Source organism: Arvicola amphibius, chromosome 7 (genome assembly GCF_903992535.2).
Source record: "Arvicola amphibius chromosome 7, mArvAmp1.2, whole genome shotgun sequence".
NCBI classification, from domain to species: domain Eukaryota; kingdom Metazoa; phylum Chordata; class Mammalia; order Rodentia; family Cricetidae; genus Arvicola; species Arvicola amphibius.
The window spans coordinates 24,864,949-24,890,947 of record NC_052053.1 but is presented as its reverse complement, the minus strand read 5'-3'; the positions used below and the strand labels follow the sequence as shown (position 1 = coordinate 24,890,947).

At 41.2% G+C, this 25,999-nt stretch overlaps 1 protein-coding gene across 1 annotated transcript in view; it reads left to right on the top strand.

Moving 5' to 3' along the window:
* Positions 1-538: 538 nt before the first annotated feature.
* Positions 539-25,999, top strand: part of Galnt5 (polypeptide N-acetylgalactosaminyltransferase 5) — a 43,216-nt gene continuing 17,755 nt past the window's right edge. Inside the window, exons 1-3 of the mRNA XM_038338037.1 lie at positions 539-1,962; positions 15,016-15,182; positions 16,756-16,875. Of these exons, the coding sequence (XP_038193965.1) occupies positions 539-1,962; positions 15,016-15,182; positions 16,756-16,875 (1,711 nt within the window). The remainder of the gene's footprint in view (positions 1,963-15,015; positions 15,183-16,755; positions 16,876-25,999) is intronic.

Here is a 25,999-nt window from a genome sequence, read left to right as displayed (position 1 = left end):
ATTGCCCTTAAAACACACACTCTCTCATATAACCCAGAAGGTGAGAGCTGAATGAAGTTTTCTGGGTAATGGCTTGAAATGTTTTCCTTCTGAGAAGTGGTATTGGGTTACAGCATGCAGGGAACTGGGAGGAGAGAAGCAGGCGGCAGCAGGCAGCACCATCCTAGCCCCACCTTTTCTTGGACTTGAAGGAAGGTGGACATGGGCCCTCCCAGACAAGATACAGTGAACTATCCTGTGGCTGCAGTTGACTGCTCGGGGAGTCACCTGGGGCCAGTGTTTACTAGGGTTTAGCCAGGGCTAGTGAGCAGGCATCGATGCTTTGCAGTGAAATGCCACGCAGGCAGAGAGTGACAGGCAGTCAGTAGGAGCTGAGCTTTTCCCCCTTGGACGTCTGTTTCCTGCTAGGTTCAGGAGGGGAGGACTGGCTGCTGCTGCTTCTGCTGCTGCTGCTGCTACTGCTGCTTTCTGAATTCTCTCTCCACTCCAGGTAAGCAGACTCAGAGGGAGGGCACGCTGCAGAGCACGCCTTTGTACAATGAACAAGATCCGAAAGTTTTTCCGAGGAAGTGGGCGAGTCTTGGCATTTATATTTGTAGCTTCTGTCATCTGGCTACTCTTTGACATGGCAGCTCTCCGCCTCTCATTCAGTGAGATCAGCACTGGAATACTTAGAGAAGACATCAGGAGGAGAGAGCAGACAGGGATCAGAGGCCAGCCAGATCAAACGAAGATCCTTTACAACAACATTCCAGAAATGAGGCTGCCCCGGAATGGAGTTTGGGGAAAGGAGAACTTTAGAAAGGCAGAGGACCACGCACTACTCGAGGTTGACGAGCATATGGACCAGGTCCAGAGGAGAGGGAAAATGCAGATCCCCTTGGGAAGGGAAAAAGCTGTACATTTGTGGCACGCTGCACATCTGCGAACCCTCCCTGAGCCTCTTACCATGCAGAAGACAGATGGGAGAGACAGTAAACCTAAAGCCTCCTCCCAGCACATGACTCCCAAGCAAACAACAGTTTCATCACAGAGGACCCCATCCGTGGCATCAAGAGGAACGCCACTGACCAATATATCAGTACACACAGAAGCCTTCACTACAAAACAAGAGGCCCCAGAGAATCACACTCTCAGCAGGCATGCATCAAAGCAAACATCTGAAAGGACCCTGAATGTGACCATCAGGGTCAGGACTGACAGCTCAAAGCAGCAGTCACAGACAGTAACAAAATCGAAGACACACTTGGCCAACTCACCAATGCTGAAATCTGGGGAAGCCATAGCCATAAAGCAAACTGAAGCTAAGGGCAAAGAACTAAAACACAAAGTCCATAAAGTGTTACCTCTTTTTAAGTTTATTGCTAATACAGGTCGTTTAAAGAAGCAATCTATGAATGAGACACAGTTGGGAGGCTTGCCAGAAGATGTTGGTGCCAAAGTGGCACCAGGGAAGAAACTTAATATCTCAGAAAGCCAGGTCGTGGTTATAACCAAAGAGGAGGACCCAAGGACAGATACCAAAGAGGTGCCCGATTCGAAAACCCAAACTATCGTCCCTAAATTACTGGGTGGAAGCCAAGAGAAACACATCCCCAGGAATCAAAGCGAGACATCTTCCTCTCTGCTAGCTCCACAGAGAGCAGTGTCTCAAGCCAAGCTGTCCTTAGCAGGGGGACTCCATCCAGGAAGAAGAAACTGGACTGCCAAAGCCCAGACTGGGCTGTACCAGCAAAGCCACACAAATACCCCTGAAAACCCTGGAAGGCACCGTGTGCTGAGAATAGACGTGACCCTTTCTCCAAGGGACCCCAATGCTCCAGGTCAGTTTGGGCGCCCTGTGGTTGTTCCACCTGGAAAGAAGAAAGAGGCAGAACGAAGATGGGAAGAAGGAAACTTCAATGTCTACCTTAGTGACCTGATTCCAGTGGACAGAGCCATTGAAGACACAAGGCCTGCAGGGTAAGACCCATTTCTAGTCTCTTTTCTTGAACCCAGTATTGGGCTCTTCTGTATAGAGAAGTTTTCTGAAATTTAATTTGCCAGGCAGTGGTGGTGCACACCTTTAATCCCAGAATTTGGGAGAGAGGAGAGGTGGATCTCTGTGAGTTGGAGGCCAGCCTGATCTACAGAGCGAGTTCCAGGACAGATTCTACATACTACAGAAAAACCATATCTCAAAATTTAAAAAAAAAAAAGTATCACTTGCCCATAGTACTGCCCTTCTAAAGGTTCCCAATGGACCCTTGTGATTAAACAATTACACTCCTTAGCTCCATCATCAGGAGGTGTATCCAATCATAGACATGATTAAAATGCAGGCTGTGACTGTCTTTGGTGCAATTATAAGTGAGGCTTCTTGTAGCCATATGTTTATCGCCTATTAATTAATAATATAGCTCTGATTGCAACTTAATTTTCAGTTCCCTAAGCAAGCCAGCCTGGAAGCTGGAATCACAAATTGGCAAGATTAGGACTCTGAGCTTGTGTGGTACATAAACAAAGGTTTTCTTTGGCTTCTTTGGGAAATGCCTCTTTTGAACATAGGAAGTCGGGGCAAGCTTTTGGACAGGGTTATCAGAAAGAGAAGGCAGACACAGATAAACCTTTGCCCTAGGTATCAAAAGTAGCGTCTTCAATGTGAGTTCAGTCCCGAAGAAAACAGTTCAGACTCTTAGCTAATGACACATCACTATTGGCCGGGTCCCGCTGACCTGTCTAGATGAGACTCACATTCCTCAACTCAGTGATGCATCCCAAAGAACACAGTAATAGTCCCAGAGGACAAAGCCAAGGTCCTCGGAACTTCAGTTGTCTCTAATCATTGACCTAGGTCTTAAGAGAAATTCACATTCACAATTCCCCCATCTGTCTGTTGTGCATTATCTTCCAAAAAGGGATTCTAAAAATTATGTTTCCCCAGCTATAACCTGAAATCCTGCGTGTCACAGTATTGCAGGCTAGCTACAACGTTGCGTAAGGAGTAGAGGAAAATAAAGTCTCTTTGAAGGCAGCGTTGTTTAAATGTGCTCAGCTGGTGTTTCTACCAGCCCCGGGGTAGAATCAGGCAGGGCACAGAGTATGGGCTCCACCTCCAAGTAGGAGAAAGAAACAGTGTGTGAGGCCAACGGCAAGCATTAAGTTTATCACCCGGCTGATTTATGGAAGGTTCCATGGCTCCCGGAGCTTGTTCATTGATAATTTAGTTAGGGGAAGTAGAGTCCTGAAGCTCAGGAAAGCTACAATCAGACTCTGTCTTCTGCGGGAGCTTGTCCAGCTGTTCCTGAAACTGACACGTGTGCTTGAGATGAGTCAGAGAGCGCAGGGCCAAATCCCCTCCCTCTTGCCACACAAACCACCTTGGCTAAATATAGGTGTGCCTCTGGGCAAGCTGCCTGGCTGATGCTTTGCCTGCCACCACAATCTGACATAGACCAGCCAGCTATCAGGAAGCCTACTTGTGAGACCACCCAAAGGATTTCTCGTCCTTTTGTGCTACTCTTCCTGAAAGAAGGATAAATAAGTTTCCTCTTCTTTTATTCCAACTCTGAGTATACATAATGCATTCACATGAATGTCTGGAAGAACAAATGAGAAAATACAAATGAGAAATACATGGGGCTTTTTGGGTAGGCAAGACTTGGAGCAAGGGATTTTATTTTTTTGTTGTGGCTTCTTTTTTCAAAACTTTGATATTATTTATCTTCAACTTTCATCATAATGTATTTGAAACGTCTTGCTCATGTCTATAATAATATTTAAGGCAATACATTTCAGGGAATTATTATAAAATATAGTAAGACTATATATGCAGATTTGCATGTGTATGTGGGGAGAGTGGTATAAGAACAAGGCATTGTTAATTCGCTGAAATGCAGACCACTGTAACCTTCGGATTTCAGAACTTTAGGAATAGCTCCCTGATGTTTACATTTGGAAACAAAACTGCTATTATAGATCAATTAACACAGTCAGTGCCATATCATAACTTCTGTTGACTATAGACTGAAGAGGGATTAAAAGGACGGGTTTGCAATGTTCATTTGGTTTCATTACTCTCAGTGCAAATAATGACTAGTTCCTAGTTAATAAGTGAAGGCTAAATTAACTGCTATGCTAGGACAGGCTGACATGACAATGAAGAGACAGGCAGGGTTGCCAGGACAACTTCTCCTACCTTAGCTTTAAAATCGGAGTCTCTTTTCCAAACCAACTCTTCCAGCTTTTTCCAAACCCCACAGAGACATGTCTAAGATGCTTCACAATCTAGAGGTCTTATCCAAAAACAAAGGACACCTCTCTGCAACCAGCCTTGCTTGGGCTGTGTTCTCAGGGCTATCTATGTTTCTCTGCCTCGCAGTAGATACCTAGTCTGGGACACAGGCCGTGTCTCCCAAGGTGGGCCCTCAGCATAGGGGAAGCCAGTCTCATGACACTTAAAAAAATTGTAGGTGATGTGAAATGATGTGTATGTGTGTGTGTGTGTGTATGCATTTTTACATGAGTGTGAACGTGTATGTGTGTATATGTGTGTGTGTGTATGTGTGTGTAGGCTTAAAGTTGATGTTGGGTGTCTTTAATTGCTCTCTTCTTCATTTACTGAGTTGGGTTCTTTTGCAGAACCCACAACTCACTGACCCAGCTAGTCTAGTCAGCTTCCCCCAGAAATCCCATTTCTGCTTCCTCGGTTCTGAGATTATAGGCAGCCACTGACTGGTGGATTCTGCAGATCTAAACTCTTATCCTCATGCCTACTGAGCATGAGCATTACCGGTCGAGCCAGCTGGCTAGCTCACACAATTATGTCTTTTATACATTCTGCTCCCGACTATCCCCTGTTGGTTTTAATAGCTGATCTCTTCCCAGTCTCCCTCAGCTCTCTGCTTCCATGGCCTCACATGCTAATCCAGCATTATTCTACATTCTAGTGCAGCATACTAGACCTGGGCCATGACATAGCTGTGACCACAAAATTCCAATAGCATTGGGAATGCAGCCTTCACTTTGCTGAAGCACTTTGGTTCCTCAACAACAAGAGCACCTTTTTGCCTTCTTCCTTAAGTTCCAAGCTTCTGGAGAAACTGTTCTCAGCTTTACTTGCTTCTCCCCTAGGGTATAGCACAGAGCTGAGCATTCCAAAGACAAAGGTTTGCACAATGCTGACTGTAAAAGTCTGTTTCTCTGAAATGGGGTTTGAGAATTAATGCTATCGTGAAACAATAAATGAATGGGAGGCATTAATTCAAGGGTAGCGTATTAATCACCTTACAAATTCATAGCTGCTTCCTGATTTTTCATGTTGAATATATGAAGCGTGTTATCATTTGGCTTAAGGTAACTATATCCTGCTTTATGCTGAGCTATCAATTAATTCATGTTTATTCATTAGCTCATTTTTTATTCCTTTAGTTTTAATTTTAATGTTTTGACTGTCAAGTGAGGGAATTGCTTTTGTTTAGGTTTTTTTTTTTCCTTTCAAGAAATAAAATAGAATTTCATTTTCACCTAGAATACTTACTTATCAAATATACCTGAAATCAAATGTTCTTTTGATAGTCCCTTTAAACTGTCATGTTCTTTTAAAAGTAAAGCAAAGCGAAACAACCCAAAAAGCAAAGTCAACCTAATCATTGCAGTCCTCCTTAGTTCTTGAAGTGTGTTTGCATCAGCACTAATGAACATACATATACACTTCACATATACACATACCACACACAGCCCCCACCACACACATACACATACACACTTAGATGTTGCTGAACCAAAGTCATCTCCATCTACAATAGGTTAATTCTGTTTGGGAAAGGCTTTTTTTAGGCCGAAAGCTATGGTTAATATGGAACTCCAAAAATGAAGTTACTTAAAAGGGCACTTCCTGAATTTGGACTTGGAGAAAAAAAAATACTTCAAAGAATTTTTGCTGCCAACATTTAGTTATCAAAATGCAATAAGAGTTGGGGCTGGAAAGATGACTCAGCAGTTAAGAGCACTTTTTGTTCTTATGGAAGACCCAGGTTGAAAACTTGGCATCCATACGCTATCTAACAATCATCCATAACTCAAGCCCTGGGGAATGGTGTCCTCTTCTGACCTACAGGGGCACCAAGTACACACATGTTGCAATACATATATGCAGATAAAACACTCATTCACATAATACAGGTCTTGAAAATTCCTGGTCATGATGCACTCATCTATGTTTGCTGTATCATAACAGTGCTCAGCTCCTAGCTTAATGCTGGCTGTTACTAGAGAATTCTGTCCAATGATCCCATGAAGTCATTGAAACCCATCTTTACTGTCTTAGCTCAGAGCCAGGAGGACTGTTAAACAATACTTTGGTTCCTTCCTACCCAGAAAAGAAGGGTTTTCTATTGGCACTCATAAAAATCAAAAGATAACACTGGGCATTTCATACAAACCTGCCAACATTACTGAGGGAAAAGATTTTGGAATCCTAATGTTGACTGTAGGAAGATCAGGAATGCCAGACCTAATGGGTTACTGGAGGAGGAAGGCAGGACAGGCAATAGTTGATCATACATCCTCCCAAAGTCTCAAGCTGCTTGACGTTTATCAGGCTGAGAGAAAAGAGAAAGTTAGTTAAATAAAATTAAAGCTAAATCAAATTCAAACTTTTATTTTCCTATGAGATAAATATTGGAATTGGTGTAGTGGGGAGTGATTTTGTGGGTAATAGTGACTGGAGAACATCACCTACAATAGACTGGAGCAGAGGTGAGATTTCCCAGCCAGGGAAGAGCCCATCAGTGGCAAGGAATATCATCACCTAAAAGGCATGATGTCTTTCCTGATTATACACCAATGGGAGAAAGCACTCGCTGCTGCTTCTTCAGTAGTGTGTGTATCAGTGCAAGCAAGCGTGAGCATTGGTAAGCAGACACGTCTATAGAAGAGGGCTCAGGGCTGTGTTTCAAAATTTACAAAAGTCATATGTAAAAGAAAATAAGTGGAAAATGTTTAAGAGGCAGAAGCTAGACCATATAACATATCAATGGTTAAATATGGCCAAGAAATAATCCCAAAGCCTTCAGGAGCCCCTCTCTGTCATTCACCTCTAACTAGAAAGAGGAAGACAGCCAGCGGGGGAAAATAGAAACACAATCCTGTCATTAATTCGAAGCAAAGAAAGCTACCATATGGGTCCTAACTGGCACAAACCTTAGGAAGCTAATACAGATCAGGTTCCATCCTCCTAAATGTTGTCCATGACCTAGAAATACACTTGAGAGATCATAATTAGCAAGTACAGAACTTTGAACCTATTCACAATTGTCTCAGACATATAACCCATATTCAATCATTAGCCTCATTTTATCAAATTCTTCATGTAATATTTCCCTGGGTCCTTCTGTCCCAGAACATAATTTCCTGTTGGGTTCTCTGGCTGACCTGCTTCAACAGAACTTTCCGAAGAGAGGAAGGACTCTCCTCCCTTCCCCCAACCAAGAGTAAGAAAACTTAAGAAACAATAGTAATGTTTAGCTGCTTTATTTTACTTTTTCAAAACTAAAAAGAGCTATTTAGACTTCCCTGGAAAATCATCTTTAAGATGCCAAACCCAAGTACCTTTATATGAGCTTGCCTTTTAAATGGGCTGTGCACCATGTGCAAGACTTGAGTCAGAGAACTGAACATTTGCAACGTTCTTGCCACTGGGATTCTTATTTATCCTAAGAACAAATTTTTAAGGCTGATATGGTTTCCATCATCCCAGTGTTACCTATAGAGAAGCTGGAGGTTGGCACTGTGGCAGGTAAATCAGGCAGTGGCCATTGACTTCGTTGCATACCATATTTTCTTCTGGTTGCCAAGAGCCAGCACACCAGGCCAAAGCAGCTGGTACCTTTTATCCTTTATGTCTGTTATCCCATTTGACCACTGCAAAGCCATTACAGACTGATAAAAGAATTGTGTCTCCTTATGAACAAATGAAGAAACACACACACACACACACACACACACACACACACACAAGGGCTCACAGCTCAGAAGCAATGGGTTGGATACCAATGCTAGGTTTTCTGATCTGCCCTCACTGGGCAATAACTGCCCTTCACCAGTCTTGGTTTCTCTGACTCCAGCTAGTCTACTTCACAATGACATGCCTAGGCCTCCTGGGTCAGTCAAGGTTCTTTGTGAAGAGCAATCTATCCCTTGCTCACAAGACATTCTTATTATATTATATTCCAGACAGTGATGGATTCATATATGTGTATATGTTACACATTCATTTGCATTTTATACTAGGCACCTAGCAGCACAAAGGATAAGAACCTGCCTTGCATGCTTTGCTGGCGAGAAAAGCAAACCCACTAACAGATTTGGGATTCATGGGAACTGCCAACTTCTAATATGAGTGCTTTTTCTATAGGTTCCATAACCTCCTTCTGATTCTTTATATTCAAATGACTTTTGGAGAAATTAAGACCTTTTTCTTCCTCACGCATAGGTCAGAGGTAAGAAGGCAGATGAGCATTGCATAGGGAATCTCACGAGATAACAAGAATGGGTAAAGAGCTGAAGATGAATACTTATGCCACAGATCAAGTGTGAGGAGAGGAGTACCTTGCCCGAGGTCACACACAGTAGGGCAGGGAAGAAACATGGCCCTCAGGTGCCCTGCCCTCACCCAGTACTATTTCCATCCTAGAACTCCGCCATTTTAACTCCGGCCTCTAACCCAATTTCACCCTGCCAGCTGCCTGCTCAAAATAGACTATTGTTAAGTGGCAAGCGTTGGTGCTGGTAGGGTGTATTTCTAAGCCTGAGTCCATTCCCTGTGATGACACATTCTTGCCTCTATGACTGCAGCAGCGCCTGGCTAAAGGCTTTAGAGGGAAGCAGAAGAGTTGCCCTGCTAGCGCTCAGTCAGGTGATTTGAACTAAATGTCAAGGATCATTTGCCCTAAAAAAAAAAGAACAAAACACAAAAGTAAAATCCTCATATCAGTATACCCTCTTATCAGCAAGAGGCAAAGAGACTCAAATAATTTTAAGGTCTGAGGAAAGAATATAATTCCAGACAGCACACTGCAGCTGGCTGCTCTAGTCTCCTGATGTTCCGGAAGATAGCAGAGGGTGGGGAGTGAAGGCCGCTCAAGGCTCCCATGGAGGCTGTAGTTGAATTGCAAATGGAAGTTGAAACACATTCCTCCGACCTTCTGTTCAAACCCATAAAGACTGAGATTTGACCCACATGATGCGGTTTTTGCCTCCGCTGGAATAAAATGAAAAATTCATAGAAATGAGAGAATGTTATCGTTCCCTCAGTGTTCTGATTTGAAACAGTCCAGATTTGATAGGCTCCATTCAAATCAAGTCGGTGGCCAAGGACTGAGCACATAGAAGCTGAGAAGGTGAGCCATCAACTTTTGGAGTCTCTTGATAAATGAATGGGCACTTGGCAGATTCAGATTAAAGAATAGTTGGGGCAGGGCAGAGCTTCGAGTCAGAAAGAAACTGTAAGTCTTAGAAAGCTCTTCCAAGTCCTCACACAGGCTTTTCTGAGTGATGCCTGCCCAGGATTTTTATATCCATTGTCTCATAAAACCTGCATAATTTTTTGTGATGCAAGCATCATAATCTTCACCCTAAATATGAATGATCTGAGGTTCTGAAGATTAGGTGGCATGCTGATACTTATGTCACCAGGTGCTACCACAGGGGACTAAAACTTATCTCTTCATTGTCCTTCTAGCCTTTCCCCTCCCACAATCTTAAATTAGCTCTTTCAGGGTGATGAAAGTCGTCACATTTGAGGTCCCCATAATCTCTAGTCTTTGGATTGCCTCACTAATCCAAACCTAGATCCCACACCCTGTAAGACAATGAATTTGAGTAATTTCAAGCAGAGACCAGGACTTGTAGATTCTAAACACTTAGTTTGTGTAATAAGCTACTTATAATAAAATCATCAATTCTTAGTCTCAGAAAAATCCCACAAACCCAAATACCATGCATATAAGTTGGATTTCTGTGGCTATTCCCTTGCCTGCAAAAGTAGCAGAAAGACTCTGACAAATCAGAAACAAAGATAATTCATTTTACTTGGGTCAGGGGAGAAGAGTTTGAAGTGGTTTTGCAACCTATGGAATCTCCATGAAACTGGGTGTCTGTGGCTACTTGTATCAGGGACAGATGTTACTAGTACTGAAAACTGTCTACCCTGGCCCACTGTGCCTGCAAATAGGCAACAAGAAAGCTGGCTTGGTAGATACTTGGCACGTGTTTAACCTGTGTACTGATGCAGAAGATCAGGTGCCTAAAAGTGTACGACCTAACACTGGGTCACCCAATCAACACTGTTGTCTATGATTCCAGCCATGCCCAGTTTTAAGCCCAAAAAAAGTCTTCTGAGTGTTTATCTAAGAAAGATTTATCCTTTGAACATTCTGAATTTTCTCACACCAATCAAGTAAAGCAAGCTACCTGTTCTTGTTTTCTCACTGGAAACTCTGATTTCTGTTCCGTCACAGAAGACAGGATTACAACAAAAGTCTAACTTAAATGTAAGATATTTCCAGGAATGTACCTTTTTTTTCAGGTAAAGAATTTATACATTTATTCTACATGACTATTACACAAAATACCTATAGGTCCATGGGGCTGGAGAGATGCCTGATATTCCAGAGGACCAAGATTAATTCAGTCTCAGCATTCATGTGGCAGCTCATGACCCCCTGCAACTCTGATCCCAGAAGAACCATCCCCCTCTTCTGGCTTCCAAAAGAATTCCATGTACATGGTATACAGACATACTTACAGGCAAATAGCCATGCATATCAATCAATAAATATTTTTTTCAAAAACAATTTAGAATATACAGATCCCATATGATGATTAAAAACTGCCCAACAAAAATATAGATTTTCATCCCTGTACATGAAGGTACCTGTATATTATTACCTTTCCTCCCCCATCTCAAAGGAAAATATCTTCTCTCTTGCTTTCCAAGCTTTAAATTTAAGCTCTACTCCATCTCTGCCCTCTCATTCTTCCATTCAATATGATTTATCAAATATGTATTATATGCAACAGACCTAGAAGCTTGTGGTTCTAGGGGAAGAAAGCAGATTTGACATACATTCAAGAATTCTGGGATGTAGAAGAGAAGGAAATAAAATTGACAAATGGATGATGTGGAGGAAATGCAGCTAGCTCTAACGGAATAGCAGAACAACTGGATTGTGACAGAGTGGCTGGAGGAAGCTCTGTGCAGGCGGCGCAGAAAGCTAAGACCCAAATGAACCAACAAAACTGTCCACAAGGTCGTGGGGTTGGAGATTCATTGATGAGACAAAGACACACACTCAGCTCTTCCTGGTTATAAAGAACTGAGGTAGGGGCTAAGAAAGAAACTGAAGGAAAAAGAGCCTGAAAGGCGGGGGTAAAACTCAGAAGAGTATACAATCTCAGGAGAGCAGGAAAATATTGAATGACTTAAAGAGACTACACATGTCAGTTGCTTCAACTGCACTTAAGGTTAACCAATGTAAGGAAAGCCTACCCCACTGAAAATTTTGACAATCATTGGTATTTTTGGCCAGCTCTTAATTCTCCCTGTACCATCCCTCGCATGTTATAAATATGGTTTCATCTCTCAGGGAAGGGAGAGAAAGAGGCTGGCAAATTCACCCCCTCCCTCATAGCTGCTTCCTGCTTCCATTTTACAGATTGCTTACACAGCCATCTACATAGGGCTGTCTGTTCATACAGAGCCATCTGCACGGCATCCGGCTTGAACTAATCACTGCACTCCAGCCCCACCCATCCCCTCCTACTGACCCACTGCACCATCACTCCGAGCGTTCCTGCTGACCGCCACACTTTCTGAGAACTGAAACCTGACCTGAGAGATATAAACTACCTTAGAAAATAAAATCCAGAATTTATCATTTTTTTCCAAAGTTCTCCTTCAACTGTTGGTGGTTATACAGTCAACTACATTTTTTTTTTATCAGTACTGGCAAACCTGTAATTGTTGTCTTTCTTTTTCCTTTGTCTTTCCTAAATTTGAGTATCAATATTTAATTCATGGCGAAGTATTACAATTAATATTCTAATGAGTTTCTGTAAAAATTATAAACTTTAAAGAAGATCCAAACGTGATTTTTAAAAGGAAAGAAAGAAAATTAAGGGAGTAAATGGCTAATTCAACATTTCTCTTACTTATAAGTAAACCTAGCTTTGAGTTGGAGGGTAGGGGAATCCCATACTTAGGATCCCAAATAAAAGCTCTTTCCTGCTTTAGCTTCTTAAGTCCTTGGCATGGACCAAAAGCAATGGTTCTTCAGGGGTGTATTTACTTCTCAGTTCCCACAGTCTGCAACAGTTCCCTACATAACGAAAAGTTGAATGTTGTGTGGCCAGACTTTTCATTGGAAAACAGAGGGCAGAGACTGGCAGAATTTGGGCAACTATTATAGAAAATATCTGGGATGTTTGTCCTGAAATGGTCAATAGAAACAACATGGATGCTAAGAAGGCTGGCGAGGTTCAGAACAAAGCGAGGCACTCTGCAGAGGACATTTCCATCACTTCTGGGAACATGATGCCATGATATTGCTCAAAATACAGGCACTGGAAGTGTTCCTCCTGATGACTTGCAGGGACTGAGCAGGGGGTTATGGGTAACTGCAGAGACGTAATGTGTGTTACATAGCGGTAGGGAGCTTGGCTAAACTGTGTCCTCTGTCACATAGAAATGAGCAGAAGTTGGAGGTGATGAACTTGGACATTTGCTAAGGAGAGCAGCAAGCACAGCTTTGAAGGGTTGGCCTGGTAGTTTCTTTCCCACTTGAGGCAAAATATTGAGAGAGGCTAGGAAAATTAGGAGAAGCTGTGGAGCAGAAATCGTAGGTGTTACAGCAACCACGGGTAATTAATATAATCCTTAAATGTAGTCAGAAATGCTGATACTTTATAGAAATTCCAATGCAGGTTTCCTTTGTGCAGAATAAGATTAATTTAGGCAGGCTGTTATTTTACATTAGCGTTCGAATTGTACGAAGATGACTGATTGAAATGTGTTATTTTGACTTCATAGCACCTGAAAATATAGTACATGTTCGTTTCAGCCTTCTAATGTTTTCTTAAGTTTAATCACATATTATGAGGGTACTGAATTAGCTTTATGTAAGAACCTGCCTTCCCCCTCTGACGGATCCGTGATTTGTGAGCCATCCCTGTATCTCTTATTTTGTTTATGACAAAGTTTCTCAGTTTCTGTGCAAACTTTCTGGGTCTGTTTTCTGGGGCTGAAGGTTGGATGTATGTTTTCCCAAGGCCTTTTGGTTATTATACTAACCAATTGCCTTGGGAGAAGACTGAAATTACAGACCATGGTGGGTTTGCTTGTATTTCTTCTGAGAAAGCCCTGTGTCAGATATATATTTAAGTAAGAAAAGTTTTTAATCCCTGCTTTGTAGTTAGCAAGTTAAAGTTCAAAGAAGTTATGCAATTTCTCCAAGCCAGTAATTAGAGATAAGTGATATGTGACCATATGTTTATTTGATTCCCGATCCATACTCTTTTAGTGCAGAAGATCATTGTAGGCCAATGAAATGAAAATTACATCATTTTACATTCCCATGTATGGTATAACTAGGTAAATTATGCTGCGTGAGTCATTGATTATCTCATGCTTCATTTTGCACCATTTAAAGAAGTATGTGATAATACATTACACAACTGCATCTCAAGCAATTGCCATGGTGTTGCATTAAATTGTGTTCACAATGGTACTTTGGCAACCATGAACAAAAAAACGAGCAAATGTTGTTTGTTTGACTATAGCATTTGCTTTTATCTGTGTCTTATTCATTAAATAAACAAAACTGAGCCATGATACTTAGCAGAAGCTCTGGTTCTCACACATGCTGCATTGACTGCTAGCTATTTATACTCTGGGGATTTAAACTTCCATGGTTACTTCTAGAGCTTGGGTGAAGTGGAGTTGCCATCCCAGATCTGGAACTTACTAACATAATCAAGAGCCAGTCTGTCCGTGACTTCAGCCATTCATCGGTTAAAGGGGGAAAGAGGTCTGAATCTTACACTGAAATAAGTCAGAGCACTTAAGTATTTATTGACCTTCATTGCTGATTATTATGTTACCAAGAGGAGGCATGTTAGTAGAATGGCAAATATAATTTGGAAGGTCCTGCTAGGAGTTGCCCTGGAACAGTGACACAGGCCAGACCCACAAAATGCCATAGCGAGGCATTTTGCTCATGCTGCAGAACCTGCAGGAAACCATGGCCAGGTGGAACCCACCGAGCACCTGCTCCCTCTTAGCCTGGCTCTCATTTCTGTGCCAGCAAAACGACTTGAAGTATGGCTACTCTGCAGTTGTCACAGCAAGGAGCTTCCAAATAGAGAAGTGGGAAAGAGTGTGATTATTTGGCAAATGTACATTGTACCATAAATACATTCATATGCTGAGTGGGGTGAAGGATATCTCTTTTGGCATTTGGCAGATGGCTATTTATACAGGCAGTCCTAAACTACTTAGTAACACTAAATAACTCAGAATGCTCTCTTCTGGTATATAATTTAATAATGGTAGCAACAGCGACCGTTCAGTGAATGCCTGTGCCAGGAACTATGGTAGGTGGTTTCTATACTGTTCATTAGGCTCTCTTAGAGGACCATCACTTTGTTTGGCAGATGGGAAAAATTGAGGCACAGAAAGAATACATAGGTTATTTTTGAGGTTAGTATCTTGGTGGTAGGATTAAAGTAGAATCTAACCTACAAAGCCCCTATCCTCTTCAGTGCAGTCTACACCACCAAAGAAGAGCTCAAGTCTGTCATTGTTAGTCAGTTCAACAAACGCTACTGCTGAGGCATATAAAATGGTCCTGGTATATGTGTATATAAGCTGGTGGCGATAGATGCATGCGTGTGTGCGCGCACACATACAGAGATGATTTAGGACCCTTTGTGATCTCAGCGGCATATGTCTTCAGCTGTGCTTATTCCCTGGCCCAGGTGTGCAGAGCAGCTGGTTCACAACGACCTCCCCACCACCAGCATCATCATGTGCTTTGTAGATGAGGTGTGGTCCGCTCTCCTGAGGTCCGTGCACAGTGTCCTCAATCGCTCTCCTCCACACCTCATCAAGGAGATTCTGCTGGTGGATGACTTCAGCACCAAAGGTAAAGCCTGCCTTGGATTCCCCCTGAGAAGTTGAAGCTTGAAGGAAGGAGGGCAACAGTAGTTGGGGTTCAGAGGGCAATTGGATGAAGCTTAAGTATGTGTAAATGCCAAATATTCATGGGGAGCCACAAAAACCAATCTAAGTACTGATCACATATTACTAACTGAGGCTGGAGACATGGCTTAGCAAGTAAGAGTACCAGCTGCTCTTCCAGGGGATCCTGCTTCAATTCCCAGCACTGACAAAGCAACACAAAACTGTAAATGCAGTTTCAGGAGAGCTACCACCCTCTTCTGGCCTCAATAGGCACTGCATGCAGGCGGTACTCAAGACACACTCATATACACCACAAACTCATCTTTAAGATTATATCACTGGTCATCCAGGGAGTGTCTTACCCATTCCCATTGTGAGTCCTCTGCTCTGTAGGGGTGATTTTAGTGCTGCCATTCCCTGAGTTGGTCACTTGAGTCCAGAAGACGATGAATAAGTCATATTTCACGGACTGTAATGAGCCAAGTCCACTCTGTTAATAGATTTATTTTTGTACTGTCAGTAGCCAAAGTTAAACTCTATGGAAAGCAAAGAAATGGAGGTTCCCTGACTTCTTCTAAAGAACAAGGAAGATCCCATGAAAGTTAAGCATGGAGAAGACACATTTTCAAAGGATCAGAAAGATAATGGTTCTAGTGCAGTCTGGATGCAGAAGTCTCCACAGTTTTTAGGGTCCCATTATGTTTTCATTTTCTACATTGAAGAATTTTGTTCTTTACATTACCAAATTATCTCTGTATATAGGAAGTCCCACAGGCCCAGTGATGCCACAATGGGAATTCCCAAATTTTTACCCATTTTTTTTGAACTAGCAAGAACAACAAATGGATGGCGATTTCAAAGAACCAGCTGAGCCTTGATCTGTAACTAAAATGATATGTGTGCTTTCTATGGGTCTGTTGTTGCTACAATAATCACAGTGAACTCAAGCAGCAATAAGATGCCAGAAGAGAATTGAAAATGTTAGTAAGTGATCTTAAATAACATACAGAGAAATAGCAGCAGGCTACCAAGCAAAATGAGACCTTTGATGAGGTCTCTTTTTGATGAGTGTTTTGTGGACCCTGAATCTGGTACAGTTTCAGGATCCTTTTTAAGAAAACTATACACATCCAGTTTGTGGTGGTGACACACACACCTTTAGTCCCAGTACTCAGAAGGCAGAGGCAGGTAAATCTCTGTGTTCAAGGCCAGCCTACTATATACAGTGAGTTCCTGGACAACCAGGGATACACAGAGAAAACTAGTCTCAAAACAAAGAAATTCATATCCACAAAATTATTGGAAAATGAGCTGTAAATATGTTCTGGAAAAGTCAGATGTGGTGGCATATACCTAAAATCCTAGTACCTGGGGGGCAGAGGCAGGAGAATCAGGAGTTCAAACTCAGCCTGAGCTATATAGTGAAATCCAGTCTCAAAAAAATGACTTCATAGCTTTGAATCTGACATTGCAAAGACACCACTGGTAAACCTAGTCAATTAAAGTATTCTGTGCTTGTTCTTACTCTGCTATAGACTACCTAAAAGCTGATTTGGATAAATACATGTCTCAGTTTCCAAAAGTGCGGATTCTTCGCCTCAAAGAGAGACATGGCTTGATCAGAGCAAGGCTGGCAGGGGCACAGAATGCAACAGGTAAGAAACTGCTCCACTTTCGTTTTCCTCAAAGGTCTGCTTTAATTTAGGAAGTTTTCAAAAAATACGGAGTTTGAAAGAATGGAACAGGATTTCCCACCTGTTCGCCTCTTCTGGCTACTGATTTTTAGTTCTTGAAAAAGGCATGCTTTGTCTCCCCCCCCCCCCACACACACACACAGTCATGAATACATTAGCCATATTTTCTGGGCCTTTGAAAAGGGATTCACAGATACTCTGACACCATGACACTATACACCTGCGTTTTCACTGGGCTTACAGAAAAAAAAAAGCATACTTTCACATTAAAAAACAGCAAATACCATAAATATTCTTTCAACTTTTCTCGTTATTTCTAATATTTTTCATTTCAAGGTCTTTTTAAAATTTCATGCGCTTTGATTATTTTGTTCTTTTAATCTCCCCATCTACTCAGTCCCCCACACACCACATTGACACATTGTGTTATTTTCAAATTTCGGGCAATATATTTGTACAGTTGTTTAAGTGCCTGTACTTACTTACCAGGTCAAGGTCGCCTGATATGGCTGGTTGGAGGGGCCACAGCACAACCGAGGCTATGACAATTTTATTGAGTGCAATCAGAATTTTTATGCCTTTTCCAGAAACAATTGCCAGGATCAATACAGTTGTAGTTGCCAGGATAGAGTGACATTTCCAAGTCTTACAGGGGACACAAAATTAATGTCTAAGACCAACTGTCCTGTTGTGCTTGCTTGACCACTAAGGAAACACACAGAGAAACACAAAGTGGCCTGAACGCATCACTGCCTGAGGGAGGCCATTAGTCTCTCAGGAACTGGAAGGCACATTGTGTGCCCCAGGAGCCATGGACTCTAACCTGAAAAACCTATGACATTTGCCTCTCAAAGCAGCTAGGCCAGGCCAACTCTGTGGCTCCCTGTGCAACTGACCATGTTCTGGAATTTTCAGTCTTCATGTTACCTGTAGGACAAATGATTTGAGTGTGATCTATATATGCAATTTGACGATTGGTCACAGAAGTTGCCCACTTTTCAATTCTTCCTATATTGTCAGGCTGTCTTACTCTTCATTACATTAAGATAGTGACAACTAGACCTCGTCCTTTGTGGTTGGAAGTAACGTGTGGCTTAATTTTCTGCTTCCAAAGATTAAACTAATGCTCACCACTGTTCCTTCTACACTCACACATTTTACACAGTGATTGAACATAAACCGCTGGCCTTCGCTAGAATCAGTTATTGGAATGAGAGCTTACAAAACAGCTTTTCCATAACTCTTCCTTTCTTAAGGTGCTATCCATGTGTAGTAGACCTCGTCTCTGTCACTCCCCTTTTGCCTTTGCTATCCTCTCTTCTTCTACCCTCTTCCTAACCTCCTCCCCATCAAATTCCCCTGAGACTGTTCTGAGGAAATTCCATGGGAATATCTGACCGTCATTCTTTTTTTTTTTTCCTCATTTTTTTTATTAAAGATTTCCATCTCCTCCCCCTTCCCTCCCCTCCCTTCCACCCATACCCCCACTCCACCCCTCTCCAAGACAAAGAGCCATCAGGGTTCCCTTCACTATGTTAAGTCCAAGGTCCTCCCAGCTCCCCCTAAGTCCAGGTAGGTGAGCAACCAAACTGACAAGGTTCACAGTGAGCCCGTCCATGCTGTAGAGTTCATGTTCATTGCCGTTGTCCTTGGTTTCTCAGTCCTCCTCCACCGTCAGCCACATTCAGAGAGTCCGGCTCGGTCCCCTGTTCCATCAGTCCCATTCCAACTGGACTTGGTGGACTCTAGAGGGGTTCCCAGGTGTCCAGGAAGACGCTCCCAGCTAGGTCCTTGGGCAGCTGAGGAGAGGATGCCAGAAATGTACAGATCCTATTGCCATACTCATGAATATCTTGCATATCACCATAGAACCTTCACCTGGCATTGGATGGAGAAAATGACAGAGCCCCACATAGGAGCACCGGACTGAGATCCCAAGGTCCCGATGAGGAGCAAAAGGAGGGAGATCATGAGCAAGGAAGTCAGGACTGTGAGGAATGCGTTTACCGCCATTCTTTTTAAGTGCTCATATTGTCTAGAATTTGACCACTCTGACCAAATTTAAAACAGAGCTTTTGTAGCTGAATCCCTAAGTAGCTGAAGACTTCAGCATAGTTTAATTCTCGGGTCCTCTCACCTCTCTTTTCTGAAGCTGCCTCTCTTTTTCCCACAGTCACTTCTGTGGTTCCAAAGAGCACTACACAAATTTCCTTGTCTCTTTGCAGTGCTCTAGAGTGACTGGGAGGTGAATCCTTCCTGACAGTGAGTATTCTAGAAATGCTAAAACATTCAGCATCAATTTTACATCTCTCTATGGAAGGTTCTGTGCTCCACATTAGAAGCAGATTCTGTGAATCACACGGCACTCTATAACCTCCATACCAACTGACTTCATCCCTACAGAGCCTCCGTGAAACAAGTACAGTCATTGAATAATTGTTCTCATTGTCTCATGCAGATCAGGGTAATGTATACATCTGAACCCAGACACCTGAGCCCAAAGTCAGCATTCTCAACAGCTACCCCTCTTTGTTGCTTGTTGGCACCCCTCTACCTCTAGAAGCCTTGGTATTGCAAGTCTCCAGCTTGGAGTAAACAGATTCTCACTGCAGTCTTATTTTCTTGTACCTCGACCTCCCAAATGCTCTCATCATCCCACTAGCTTGCTAAAATAAAACTTGATACCTTTGTATATTAGTCAAAATTCTTCAGAAAAACAGCTGAGAGAGTGACTGTAGAGTAAAGGGAGATTTATTAGATTGCCTTACACAATGCAGTCTGGATAGTCCAACCATGGCTGACACACACAGGAGAGGCTGAGAACAGTTGATGCTCAGTCTATAAGACTGAGCACATTTAGGTGGTCTCACTCTGTCACTGAAGGTCTAGAGAATTACTGAGAAATAACGTGGTATTACTGACTTTTCCTGGGGAGGTGAAACACGGAATCTACTCACCTCAGATGGGGAACCATGAAAGATGCCACCAAAATCCAATTTAGTGAATGAATGAGTTGTATTGGTTTCCTTACAGGGCTGGGGGTGAGAGGTCAGTTACAGAAGCAGAAAGACCCAAAGACAGCTGCACCACCAAAGCTTACCCCAGCGTGAGTGACAGCTCACAAAAGCTAGGAACTTGGAGCACACCGCACACCCTTCAGGCAGCTCAACGGGATGCAGAGTGTCCTTCTTGGGTGATTCAATTGGTCTGAGCCTCTTCCAGGCAGCTCAGCTAGTCTTTGTCTCTCCATCTTCCAGGCAGCTGGACTTGTCTAAGAGTCTCCACTGGGAAGTCTTCACTATTTGAATACCCTCAGGAAAGGAGGGGCCTAGCGAATCTGATCAGTTTCAGGAACATCCTGAAGCTATTAGAGCTGTCTACTTCCTGTCTATTTCAGCTCCCCTTAGAACATCCTGTTATTTCACCTCCCTGTGTAATCCTCTCCTAAGACATTTCCCTTCAAGGTGGACATGTTTTAATCTCAGAGGAAATTGTTACACAAGGCTGGCCTGTATATAGTCCACAGTAGAAATCGAAAGCAGCTGGGTTCTGACATTAGCAAAGAAAAGTCCCAGCTGCAGCAGATTAGAAATGTGCTTGCAAGAGTGGAGTGACCGGGCAGGACACAAAACTCTCTTCTTCTATCACATTTATCTGGGCTGCCACTGGAAGCTAATGTCCACATTAGGGTCAATAGTCCCACTTCAATTAACTTGTTGAAGAAATTGCCTCCCAAGGTGCCTGAGACCCTTTTGGGTTATTTCTGTGCTAGTCAACATCCAAGATCAACCACAACAGTTTGTAATAGAAATTTTAAGTAAGCAACAACTGTAGAACAACAAAACTGGCAGCATGTTAGTAGCTAAATTTTTTAAGTTGTATTTATTCTCACTTATGAATATATTAAGGATTAATATAGTAATATCACATATTAAGGATGAAACCCAGGTCCTGAGCATGCTAAGAGCATGTGTTACCAGTGAGTTGTGTGCCCCGCAGTGACTTTACAGTTTTACCATTGGACAAAATAATGTTTCTTTATGAAATTTTTATGCATCTATATCATTTCCATTGATTGTGCCTGTCCCCCATCATTTTCAGCTGGCCAACCAAGCTTAGTTTCCTTAGTAAAGTAAATCTATGAATAATGCAACAATGTGATAGTTAAGAAATAATTTAGGAAAGGAAGCTCTCAGCTGGTATGTGGCTGAAGACTGTTCACATGTGTAAGCGTTTGAGTGCAGATATGAGATTGGCAATTTCAAAGCAGAGAAGGAGTTCATAGGTGCTGATGAGAACTGACCGGAGAAGAGAGTGGTAAGAAGTTTGTTTGGAGGAAAAGACAAAAATGAGACCTGTGCAGTTCTGTGTGCCAAGTAAGGATTGTTAAAAAAAAAAAAATCAGTGAAGGTCAATGAATAGAGAGCTAAATGGTCTGTTGAAATCTAAAAAGCCCAGAATGGCCTCCATATAGAAAATGGTTATCAGAAAGATAAGAGAAGTAGGGAATTCAGTTAGGAGGTTATTACAGTTGTCCTAGAACAAGAAGGAACAAGACCAGTTGGAGGAACAATCAAATTCATAATTTTATAATTTACACTGTACATAGAGGCTACAGGATACATTGTCAGATATGACATAATGAGATGGGGAACAGAGAAATAAAAAAGAAACCCTTAAACCCTGGAACTGAAATCAGGTGGATGTTGGGGCCTTGACTGAAGGGACCACTGTGAGTTCTAATGCAGCTCATGTTGACTTTAAAATGTAAAGTAGACATCCATGTGAAGAAAGCTAATGAATACATCGTGAAAACCATGCTGCTGATAATGAGATTTCTCCCAGCCTGTACAGCAGACAAAATATACTGGTAATGATCTCACAAATAGTCCAGCTATTCAATAGCAGTGTGGGAGGTCAGGCTTTCTTCAGGTGAACTTGGTTAAAACAACAGCAATTGGCTGCAGTTCTTCCCATAAAATACTGTTTAACAAAACCAAATGTAAAAATTTAAAATTGTGTCTCACATTCATCATTACTTCTGAGAACATTGACTCAGTGTTGCTGTAGTAAATGTCAAACTTTTGACAATGGCTTCTGTTAAGAAATACAGTTTAGGTGAGCCAGCAACCTCCAAGGGAGCAGACCTGAGCCAGTGACCTCCACTGGAGCAGACCTGAGCCAGCAACCTCTGCGGGACCAGAGCCAAGCCAGTGACCTCTGTGGAAGCAGGCCCAAATGACATCCATGATTGCAGAGCAACCTTCGGGAGCACCAAGCAACCTTCAGGAACACCGAAGGACTTCTGGTGTGCCTAAAACTGTGGCCCCAACTCCACCATGAGGAGCAACCATCTGAGCCTTGGATTCACTAGCACCTGGAAGATTGATCACCAGAGACACAGCCCCAGCTACACCAATCAGAAAAAGATGGGTAGACATGGTAAGAATACACTCAGCACCACAAAGAACAACACACTACCAAAAACTAGTGACTTTACAACAGCAAAACTTATATAGATATAAGTTATAACTTATATAGATATAAGCAGTATAGATGAAGCAGAAAAAAAATAACTTTAGGAGAATGTTTGATATCTTTAAAGAGAAAATGAAAAATTCTCTCAAAGAAAAGGAAGAAAAGACAAACAAAATAATTGGAAAAAATCAGAAAATTCCTTAAGGAAAATCAAGAAAAAGCAATCAAACAGGTGAAAGAAATGACTCAAAACATGAAAACCAAAATAAAGACAATGAAGAAAACACAAACCGAGAGAATTCTGGAAATGGAAAATACGGGAAAATGATCAAATGCAAGCATCAACAGCAGAATACAAGAGATGGAAGAGAGAATCTCAAGCATTGAAGATAAGATAGAGGAAATAGACTCATCCATCAGTCAAAGAAAACATTAAATCTAACAAAAGTTTAACACAAAATGTCCAGGAAATATGGGATACCATGAAAAGATCAAATCTAAGAATAATAGATATAGAAAAAGGAGAAAAAGCCCAACTCAAAAGTTCAAAAATATATTCAACAAAATCATAGAAGAAAACATTCCAACCTAAAGAAAGATATGCATATGAAGATATAAGAAGCTTTAAGAACACCAAACAGACTGTAGCAAAAAAATTCTCTTGTCACATAATAATCAAAACACTAAATGTACTGGATAAAGAAGAATATTAAGAGCTGCAAAGGAAAAAGGTCAAGTAACATATAAAGGCAGACCTATCAGAATTATACCTGGCTTCTCAATGGAAACATTAAAAGCCAGAAAGTCCTAGTTCAAGCATATGCAGTCATTAAGAGAACATGGATGCCAGCCCAGACTACTATATCAGCAAAACTTTTCAGGTACCATAGATGGAGAAAACAAAATTCAAGGACAAAACTAGATTTAACAAACAAATACCTAGCCACAAACCTAGCCCTACACAAAGTACTAGAAGGAAAACTCCAATCCAGGAAGTTAGCTGCACCCACAAACACACAGACAATAGATGATCTCACAGCAGCAAATCACAAAGAAAGGAAAAAAACACGCAATAACATCACAAACTAAAATAACAGGAACTAGCAATCTCTGGTCATTAATATTTCTTAATCTAAAAGGACTCAATTAACCTATAAAAAGACACAGGTTAACACACTGGATATGAGAACAGAGTCCATCCTTTTGCTGAGTACAAGGAACACACCTCAACCTCAAAGACAGACATCACCTTGGAGTAAAAGACTGGGAAAAAAATTTCCAATAAAATGTACCTAAGAAACAAGCTGGCATAGATGTCTTAATATCTAACAAAATAGACTTCAAAGTAAAATCAATCAAAAGAGACAAAGAAGGACATTTCCTATTTGTCACAGGAATTATCCATCAAGAGGAAATCTCAATACTGAACATCTGTGCCCCAAATACAAGGTAACCCTCATATGCAAAAGAAACACTACTAAAGCTTAAATGACACATTAAACCCCACACACTAATTGTGGGAGACATCAACACCCCACTCTCACCACTGGACAGGACTGCCAAACAGAAAATTAACAGAGAAATAAGTGAACTAACTTATGCTATGGCTCAAATGGACTTAACAGACATCTATAGAACATTCCATCCAAATATAAAAGAATATACCTTTTCTCAGCACTTTATGGAACCTTCTCAAAAACTGACCACATACTAGGTAACAAAGCAAACCTCAACAAATACAAAAAAATTGGAATAACCCCATGTATCTTATCAGATCACCATGACATAAAATTAGAATTCAGCAGTTATCATAATTTCAGAAAGTCCACAAAAACAGGGAAATTAAACTATGCTCACCTGAATCATCAATGAGTCAAGGAAGAAATAAGAAAGAAATTAAAGACTTCCTAAAATTCAATGAAAATAACCACACAACATACCCAAATTTATGGGACACAATGAAAGCAGTGATAAGAGAAAAGTTCATAGCTCTAAATGCCAGCATAAAGAATCTGGGAAAATCCTATACTAGTGATTTAACAGAACACCTGAAATCTCTAGAACAAAATGAATTAAACTGACTCAGGAGTACTAGATGGCTGGAAATAATTAAATTGAGAGCTGAAATCAACAAAAGAGAAACAAGGAAAGCAATAAAAAGAATCAATGAGACAAATAGTTTTTTGTGAAAATCAGCAAAATAAACAAGTCTTTATCCAAACTAACCAAAAGGCAGAGAATGTTCAAATTAACAAAACCAGAAACAATAAAGGGGACATAACAACAGACAAGAAGGAAATTTAGAGAATTATCATACATCAAAAACCTGTACTTCAGGACAATTTTCTGGATAAATATCACTTACCAAAATTAAATCAAGACCATATAAGCAAACTAAATAGAACTATAACTACTAAAGAAATAGAAGCATCCATTAAAAAAAACTCCCAACCAAAAAATGCCTGGGACCAGATGATTTCAGCACAGAATTCTATAAGATTGTCAGAGAATAACTAATATCAATACTCCTCAAATTGTTCCACACAATAGAAACAGAAGAAACATTGCCAAACTCTTTTTACGAAGCTATAATTACCCTGATAACCAAACCACATGAAAACATTACTAAGATAGAGAATTAGAGACCAATCTCACTCATAAACATTGATGCAAAAATGCTTGATAAAATACTGTCAAACCTAATCCAAGAACACATCAGAAAAATCATACACCATGACCAAGTAGGCTTCATCTCAGAGATGCAGGGATGGTTCAACATATGAAAATCTGTCAATGTAATTCACCATATAAACAAACTAGAAAAAAACTTACATGATCAACTCATTAAATGCTGAAAAAGTATTCAATAAAATACAACACCCCTTCATGATGAAAGTCTTGGAGAGAGCACAGATACCAGGAACATGCTTAAGTATAATAAAGGCAATATACAAATCAACAGCCAACATCAAACTAAATGGAGAAAAATTCAAAGCAATCCCACTGAAATCAGGAACAAGACAAGGTTGTCTACTCTTTCCATACCTATTCAATATAATACTTGAGGTTTAGCTAGAGCAATAAGACAACAAAAGAAGATCAAAGGGATACAAATCAGAAAAGAAATAAGCCTCTCACTATTTGCTGATGATATGATAGTTTACATAAGTGACCCCAAAAATTCTACCAAAGATCTCCTACAACTCATAAACTCCTTCAGTAATAAAGCAGGATACAAGATTAACTCAAAAGAAAGTCAGTAGCCCTCCTTTATTCAGATGATAAAAAAGTTGAGAAAGAAATCAGAGCAACATCACCCTTCAAATAACCACAAATAACGACAGCCTACAGAATGGGAAAAGATCTTCACCAACCCCACATCAGACAGAGGTCTGATCTCCAAAATATACAAAGAACTCAAGAAATTGGTCATCAAAAGAACAAATAATCCAATAAAAAATGGAGTATAGGCCTAAACAGAGAACTCACAACAGAGGAACCTAAAATGGCTGAAAGACACCTAAGGAAATGTTCAACATCCTTAATCATCAGAGAAATACAAATCAAAACAACTCCGAGATTCCATCTTACACCTGTAAGAATGGCC